This window comes from Phoxinus phoxinus (assembly GCF_949152265.1).
Source record: "Phoxinus phoxinus genome assembly, chromosome: 20".
In the NCBI taxonomy this organism is placed as follows: domain Eukaryota; kingdom Metazoa; phylum Chordata; class Actinopteri; order Cypriniformes; family Leuciscidae; genus Phoxinus; species Phoxinus phoxinus.
In genome coordinates this window covers 16,366,837-16,375,406 of record NC_136895.1, presented here as the reverse complement: position 1 = coordinate 16,375,406, position 8,570 = coordinate 16,366,837, and the positions used below count along the sequence as shown (strand labels likewise).

At 39.5% G+C, this 8,570-nt stretch overlaps 1 protein-coding gene across 1 annotated transcript; it reads right to left on the bottom strand.

The window, feature by feature from the left end:
- Window positions 1-1,883: 1,883 nt before the first annotated feature.
- Window positions 1,884-8,188, bottom strand: tmem161a (transmembrane protein 161A). Its single transcript, XM_079592154.1, has 12 exons — window positions 8,084-8,188; window positions 6,552-6,655; window positions 6,386-6,469; window positions 6,199-6,296; window positions 5,962-6,118; window positions 5,677-5,828; window positions 5,526-5,586; window positions 5,300-5,443; window positions 5,068-5,181; window positions 4,239-4,413; window positions 4,001-4,097; window positions 1,884-3,191 (listed from the first exon to the last, which is right to left on the bottom strand). Exons 1-12 carry the CDS (start codon window positions 8,084-8,086, stop codon window positions 2,896-2,898), a joined length of 1,485 nt encoding a protein of 494 aa, XP_079448280.1. The 5' UTR covers window positions 8,087-8,188; the 3' UTR covers window positions 1,884-2,895.
- Window positions 8,189-8,570: the final 382 nt, after the last annotated feature.

Here is an 8,570-nt window from a genome sequence, read left to right as displayed (position 1 = left end):
AAGAACCAATGAGGTTCATTCTCGTGTTACGCAGCACGTTTTAGCTTCCGCAAGAACCAATGAGGTTCATTCTTGTGTTATGCAGCACGTTTGAGCTTCCGCAAGAACCAATGAGGTTCATTCTTGTGTTATGCAGCACGTTTGAGCTTCAGCAAGAACCAATGAGGTTCATTCTTGTGTTATGCAGCACGTTTGAGCTTCCGCAAGAACCAATGAGGTTCATTCTTGTGTTATGCAGCACGTTTTAGCTTCCGCAAGAACCAATGAGGTTCATTCTTGTGTTATGCAGCACGTTTGAGCTTCCGCAAGAACCAATGAGGTTCATTCTTGTGTTATGCAGCACGTTTGAGCTTCAGCAAGAACCAATGAGGTTCATTCTTGTGTTATGCAGCACGTTTGAGCTTCCGCAAGAACCAATGAGGTTCATTCTTGTGTTATGCAGCACGTTTGAGCTTCCGCAAGAACCAATGAGGTTCATTCTTGTGTTATGCAGCAGGCTTGAGCTTCCGCAAGAACTAATGAGGTTCATTCTCGTGTTACACAGCACGTTTGAGCTTCCGCAAGAACCAATGAGGTTCATTCTCGTGTTACGCAGCACGTTTGAGCTTCCGCAAGAACCAATGAGGTTCATTCTTGTGTTATGCAGCACGTTTGAGCTTCCGCAAGAACCAATGAGGTTCATTCTTGTGTTATGCAGCACGTTTGAGCTTCCGCAAGAACCAATGAGGTTCATTCTTGTGTTATGCAGCACGTTTGAGCTTCCGCAAGAACCAATGAGGTTCATTCTTGTGTTATGCAGCACGTTTGAGCTTCCGCAAGAACCAATGAGGTTCATTCTTGTGTTATGCAGCACGTTTGAGCTTCCGCAAGAACCAATGAGGTTCATTCTCGTGTTACACAGCACGTTTGAGCTTGTGTTTAGTGCTGGGCGGTATACCGGTTCATACCAAATACCGGTGTTTATTTTTGTTATGATATGGTGTGGTCCAGGCCAGGGTGGTCCACTCGGTGAGGTGGTGAGGGCACAGCTGTATGTGGGACTAGCGTGACTTTGAAGATCAGGTCAGGGGCGCAACCTTGTGTCAGTGGGACAAGCAGCAACAATTTTATTTGCTTTTTAATGTTAAATTCATCAATCTGGTTCACTTTGAGAGTTCAAAATTAAAAGCTCCAACCCATATTCAGTGTGCAAGTTAAACAAAGAAAAATGCAAACCTCTTTTAGTTACAGTGTCTGTCTACATTATTACACTACTACATAATAATAGTTATAATATTATAATATGAATCCCATGATAGTAATAGCCATATATTGTAAAACAAATGCACTGAAAAATAAAGGAAACTTTCATAATTAGTTTTGTACTCATTTCTATACTTGAATGAGTATATTTCTATACTTCACATTAAAGATGTGATTGGCCCAGCCCAGTGTCAATCAAGAAAAGAACCAATGGGCCGCTGATCTACGCGTTTCATGTGGTGTCTAAACTAACGCTGACTCTTTTTTTTTTTACCAATGCATTACACCGGCACTAAATACTGCAGTAGATTGACTTAGAATTGTCATGAGTGAATATTATAGAAAAAAATCCACACTAGTATTAATACAAGTTTGCAAGGCTGTTTACAAAGAGGTGCAGCAGGAGGTGCTTTAGGAGCGGTTTCCCCGGTATACCAAAAAAAAAAGTATTAAATGAGGTTTGTTCTCGCTCATCAAGCAAATGGTTCATTCTGTTTATGTTAGCAGATCAGTTTATATGTGAATAAAAAGCCTAAATTCAATCTGTTCATCATAAAGCGATCGTGTCTCTTCAGAATATTTGGACTGAGTTGTTAAATTCATATGGATTCATTTTACAATCACTTTTTGAAGTGTCAAGTGATAGTTGCCTAGCTGTCAATGGAGGGACAGAAAGCTCTCAGATTTTATTAAAAAGATAATTTGTGTTCCGAAGATGAACAAAAATCTTACAGGTTTGGAATGACATGACAGATGATGACAGAATTTTCAGTTTTGGGTCAACTAATCCTTTGTGTTCATTAAAAAAAATATACATTTACTATCAATAAATAATGGAAAATAGTGGAAAAACAAACAGTCATATTTAATTTTTTAATTATCAGTTTATTGTTTTGAATCAAATGAAAGCTGACTGACATTAGAAAATGAATAAATAAATTGTAAGTCTAAAATGATATTAATCCCTGATGACTTCCTCTGATCATATAAGTGAAGATCATTGGTAGCAACAGGCAAACAAATTAAAAACTTGCAGATGATTATTCACGAAACACACTGGCAAAATGTTTAGGACAGCTGTATGTAACACGTCATCAGTCATTTAGCAAACACAGTATTTAAAATAGACCATAACATTCTGTTAAAAAATTCATCCAAGGCATGAAATTAAATCAAATTTCATTTTTGAACAATCAAGTCCATTAACTACATGGCTAAACTGTTTTGCTGGTTTTCATTTGCCGTTTCGGACCCCATCCCTGAGCTGCCAGGCCCTTAGATTTGCATCTCAATGAAATGATCACCACAACAGGGGACGCATGAGATTTAACAAAACTTCTGAGGTAAAAAGTGAGAAAACTTTTTTGTTTTTTTTACAAACAAACATGGTGTTCGACGGACTGTTGAAGAGCTGATGAGAATCTAAACAGCGTATGCATACAGTTAACTAGCATCTTTTCTTTGATTGTACCTAACTAAATTTTCCACAAGGTACCGGCAAAATAAAGTGGGTTCAAACGTGAGCGTTTGTTCCGAAGGCCAGCCTTCATCTTTGCTGGTGCATCAGATGTGTTCGCGTGACTGTCCGTGTTGATACTGCGGTACCTTGAAGGATTGGATTCAGCGCACAGAGCTTCATTTTTAGGGCACTTTTCAGTTGTGCATCAGATACTGGTGGAAATAGATGCCGAACAGGCTGCTAATGAGTTGACAGGCCGCGACCCACCATGTGAGAAAGGCGAAGATGCCCCTGAAGAAAAGAGGAGTGAGGACTCCACGTAAAGCAGAGAACATGTCGATCAGGTGGGCTACGGTGGCCTGGATGTCCTCCTCCATGTCCTCCATGTCCTCGTCGTCTTCCAGTCTTGGGGCTGGTGGAGGGGTGGTGGGAAGTATGGGAACAGGGGTTACACCCGGAGTCTCTGCTCCAAAGCCCCATGAGAAGTCACCTGAGGGGTACATTAGAATATATTAAAAATTCTTTAAGAAAATTCTAAATTTAAATAATGAGTCCATACACATTTAGTCCTTCGACCAAAACTTGTTTTTTTCTTACCCTGATTCACTATAGTAAGCCTGTTATAACTATAAGCGTCACTCGCCCATGCGTGTCTTGTCATATCCATAAATAGAGAAAAGTTGGCTATTTTGACGTGTGTATGGTGTGGGAGTGGCGTAGGTTAGTTGTCACAGCGAGCGAGAAAGGTTGACATGGAGCAGCTAAATCTCGAACCTCCGGGGAAATCACACATTTTAAACCAACGCTGAACAGAGAAGAGTCTTCTGGTAAAAAGAGAACGCCACAGAGCGTGTAATAAAACAAGAATCAACGTTAGCTTAGCTTTTCGGAGATGGCGAGAACTGAAGGATTAGAAATGTTGTAAAAGCGACGTGGAGATGGTGTTTTTATTACTCAACCGGTGATTAACGTATTTTATTGAACAGAGAAATTGCCATATGAAGCTCTCTAACAGAGTTCATTGTAAAGCATGATCTTTTATGAAGGGTCATTTCATTATGGTTGTTGTAGCGCTGCGTTGGAATTTCTTTTCAAGGAAGTACCATGTCTATTATTGTGTAGCTACAGTAATGTCTTCAGCTTAAGGATTTAAACTGGTTATATATCTTAAGCCTAGTAGTGAATGATTTATGAGCAGATTCATATTGAGTCAAGCAGATCCAAAGCACAACCAAAACAATGTTCTTCCACAAAATGCTTTGTGTACCTTTAACTGCCAGTGACAGTGTAGTGACCCACCTAAAGATTTGAGTGCCAAAGTTGAGAAAAGCACAAGCAGAATAGGTATAAGGTACTGGAGGGTGACCACAGTCAGGTAGCAGAAAACTCGTGTCACCTACGTAAACGGATTTGAAAATGTTACATCATCGTATTTATTACATCATTACAGTGAATTTAAAGGAAACATGAATACTTTCCACTTGATTTGTAATGTTTCGTATACATAAAACACTGCTACTTCGCATTTCAACCCCACCTTCCTCTGGATGTCAATGGCAGCGATACGCCCCGCCTCTTTCTTCATTTGCTCCACCCACTTCTGAGAGAGGTTGAGGTAGGCCTGCAGGTGGTAGCGTGTGAGCAGCAGCTTCAGGACACACAGCACCACGACAGTCCATAGACGTACCGAGTTAAAGGCAGAACTAGAAAGTCTGAAAAAAAGAAGAAATTATACACAAATGTCAAAATATAACAAATCATTTAAATATATAAAATATAAATGAAAATGAAAGCAATATTTAAATAAGAAAATAATTTAAAATAAATACAAATATTAAATAAAAATAATATATAAAATACATAATAAATGTGGGGGAAATTAATCAAATAAAGAATTTTTGAATAAACTAAAAAGCAGTCAAATACAAAATAAATGATTGAAAATAAAATCTTACATATACGTGACCCTGAACCACAAAACCAGTCACATGGGTCAATTTGTTTTAATCTTTCCATTGATGTATAGTTTGTTAGGATAGGACAATATTTGTCCGAGACTATTTGAAAATCTGGAATCTGAGGGTGCAAAAAAATCGAAACATTGAGAAAATCTTATGTTATAGATTGTGCTGCATTCACTCACCAAAATAAATGTTTCATATATTTACGGCTGGAAATTTACAAAACATCTTCATGGAACATGATCTTTACTTAATGTCCTAATGATTTTTGGCATAAAAGAAAAATCGATAATTTTGACCCCTACAATGTATTGTCGGCTATTGCCACAAATATACCCGTGCGACTTGACTGGTTTTGTGATCCATTCCAGGGTCACATATACAAAGAAAATTTGCTCAACTTACAAGGTAACTGAGGTCTTTCCCATGGGGGCGTTCTCTAGGAAGTCTCGAGCAATGGGTTTAATCCACATTACAAGAATGACCAGTGGCGACAGAAAACCCATGTGCAAAAGGATCCTAAAAGGAAAAACCAAATATCAAACTTGAATATCACATCAAACTTTCAAAATCATCAATGCAACTGTCAATTTTGTTCATGTTCAATTCTTATACGACGCCATTTTGAGTGTCTCACTGAATGATTGGACGGTCTGCGTTCATCTGAACGGCGTCTAGGTGAGTTTGGGCCAATCGCAGTCCAGGGAATGCAAGGAGAGCTCCGATGAAGGCACAAAGGACAGCCAGCCCCAACTTCACTGACAGTTTGGTGAAGGGAACTCTGTTAAAATATTATCAGTATTTAAATGATAAAAGAGTACAGTACATGACTAATGATGTCTAACCATTAATGTATAACTTACGACCACTCATAGCCATGCTGTTTGGCAAAGACCTCGAAATTGTCAAAAAGACTGGTAAATCCTGCAAAAAATTGATAAGGAAAGATTTCACTGCGACAAGTGGTAAAAATGTCCTTTCACTTCTAGAAATACAGATCAGATAACCACATACCGGGCTCAAGGCCAAACTCCAGGTAGTCTTCTCTCACAACAAGAACCAGCATGGCAATAAGCAGAGATAAGAAGCCGAAAGCAAGACACACAGAGCGCTCGCCGCCCTCCTCAGAGCGGAAGTAGTGGCTCATAAGAAGATGCAGCGTCCTCCTGAGAACTTCAGTCAAGGACAACAAGACGTTACAACAAGTTATATTCTTTCTTAGCATGAGGCGAGTCGCATCTGAATTTCTCAGGTAGCTTCAGGCCTGTTAATCCAGAGGACTGCAGTGTTGGAGGATACAGGCAGAAGAAAACAGTCAGCACACACCAGATGGAAGCGATATTGACTTCCTTGCTGGCATCCACTAAACTACAGTAGCCTTCGGTGAAGAAGTAGATCCCTGTCGCATAGACGGCAAAGTCAATCAGCCACTGGTACTCCACAAAGAACCGCAAAACTGTGAGGAAGAGAAAAGGTTAAGCTTTTCTTAAAGCAAAAATAAGATCAAACTGTTCAGGAACCCAGATAAAGACCTACCAAGTGCATCCAAGACATTTACAGGTGCGTTCTCCAAGTGAAGGTCGATGTCTTTCGGAACTGTAAGCGGCTTGGATTCTGCTTGTCCATTTTGTCTCCTGGAAACAGCAAGAGGTCAGGCAGAAGTTATCGGATTCCCTAACAGAAAAGTAACAGTGGCAACAGTTGCACTGAATCAAGCTCGCACCTGTCTCGCCTGCTGTTCTTGGGAATCTGCTTCCCCGCGAGGGCGCACAATAAGCCTTCAGATGGATGTTTGAACCTGAAAAGGCTGAGAAAACCAACAGGCTGGGGTATTAGAAAGAGCCAGGTGTTATATAGAAGTCTACATGGAAAAGATGTGTATTACTTACCTGCCGTTACATAAGAGCCAGCGTGCGAAGGAGAGATGTGGGGCCATTCTTTGCATTATGCTGACCGCCAGCAAGCTCACCACCAACTGAACCCCCATCAGAGCCTTAAAAGAGACAGACGTATAGAGAATGTACATTGGTACAGAAAATAATGTCGACTCGTACCTTTACAACTAAAATTGCGTTTACAATTTACAATTTACTTTGATTTGCATAGCGCTTTAAAAAAAATGCAGATTGTTTCAAAGCAGCTTCACAGTGATAAACAGGAAAATAATGATGATCAATGATGCAAACAGTTCAATTCTGCTGTAAAGCAGCTCTAAAAAAAAAAGACAATAGTGGAGTCATTATTCAACTTAAGGCATTTCAATGTTGATTCAATTCAGTTCAATAACAGTGTCGATGTAGACCAACTAAAGCAGTTGGTGTTATCTTCAAGGCTCAATTCAGTTTAGATTTGGTTCTTATCCAATAGTGTCCGTGCAGTCAAATATTACTGAATATTAAGTTGTCAATGTCTATGTGTGGATGTTCATGGGGCAAAGCGTTTTGGAGAGTTTAAAAATAGCAATGTTAGCTAATTTTTGTTAAAGCATTTATATTAGTCATTCCATACCATTTTTTTTGTTTTGTTATTTAAGCTGTACAATTGTATAAATCATGCGTGTAGAGATGGGACTACTGATAGGCGGATGAACATTCGTTGGATATGATTCCATGTAAACGTAACTCTTGTATTCTTGCGCGAGTCGCGGTAAAGCTACCGTGTTTGACGGCTTTATTGCAAATCAGAGGAGTTGAAAATTGAATTAAGTTTGGAATGACAAGGTTAGTAAGTAGTTTTATCACCCTAGTCTCGCTTTAACATGTGTAATGTTTAAGTCTCGTGGCATTACTTCCAAAGATATTGTATTTTAACGTTTGTCACGGAGACATGCCTTGTCCGATAGAGTTCCATAGTAAAATAAATACAGTAAACGCGATTTGTGTTTTCTTTACAAACTAAAATACTGGTCGAAATGGCTTTCTGTGCTAATACACAGCATGTCACTGGAGCTTACTTGTTTTGAACAGAGAAAACTCCTGTAACTCTGGTTCTGGTGTTTATACAGTACTTCACTACCAAATCTATTTGACTATGGGCCTGTGCCAGCCAGTCACTCGAGATGAGCACAGGAGCCATGCTGTCAAAGTGAGCAGGTGCTGGCATTGCAAAACCCCCATGACATGGGGAGGCATGGGCAGTTAGCTAACATGCTACAGCTAACCATCCTATATAACACTAAAGAGCTAAGTTACTATTGAGATCTGAAACACAGAAACAGTGCAATTGCAATGCCACAGTCACTAACACAAGTAAGTTAAGTTACGTTAGTACAGTGGATCCAAAATACCCCTAACCAGTCTACAAGCTATCACTGTGCTAACATGATTTCAGTAAGTTACAGAATATAATATCAACCGGATCGTTCGTGTAAAAGAGCAATTTTACAAGTCGATTTAACGGTTGAAAAAATAAATATACTAACCATCTTCGTTTGGTGAGTTTAATGAATGAGTTTATGTCCCATGTAGCAGTTCTCGTGCTGACACTTGAGCGTTCGAACAGCTGAAGGAGTATTTTGATGACGTATGCTAGAATCCCTCGCTCTGATTGGGCTATTCCGACGCCGCATGAGAGCTGCAATTCTATTGGTCGAACTGACAACGCATCTACAATTTGATTGGTCCTCGTGATGGAACTGTAAATGTCGTGAGCTTTTCTTCAAGGACAGAAATAAAACTGTGGGAGGGCCAAGATGTGCAAATGGAGAGAGGTGTTGTGGCAACACACACGTTCAAACGGAAAATACATGAGCTTTTCTGACCGTTTTATAGGGCTAAGTATTTAATTCATGTAGCCTACCTTTCAAATCTGGATTTGAATCACTGATGACACCTCTAAATTAATTTGGAATTAATCATGTGGGCTTGAATACTTTCTTTTGATGTTGGTATTTTGTCTAAACGTGAGCT

Excerpts from the sequence above, each read along its gene's own strand:
- tmem161a (XM_079592154.1), bottom strand. Across the intron at positions 6,470-6,551 it reads TGGCTCTTATGTAACGGCAG|CCTTTTCAGGTTCAAACATC; the intron begins GTAAGTAATACA and ends TGGTTTTCTCAG. Across the intron at positions 5,587-5,676 it reads GGAGTTTGGCCTTGAGCCCG|GATTTACCAGTCTTTTTGAC; the intron begins GTATGTGGTTAT and ends AATTTTTTGCAG.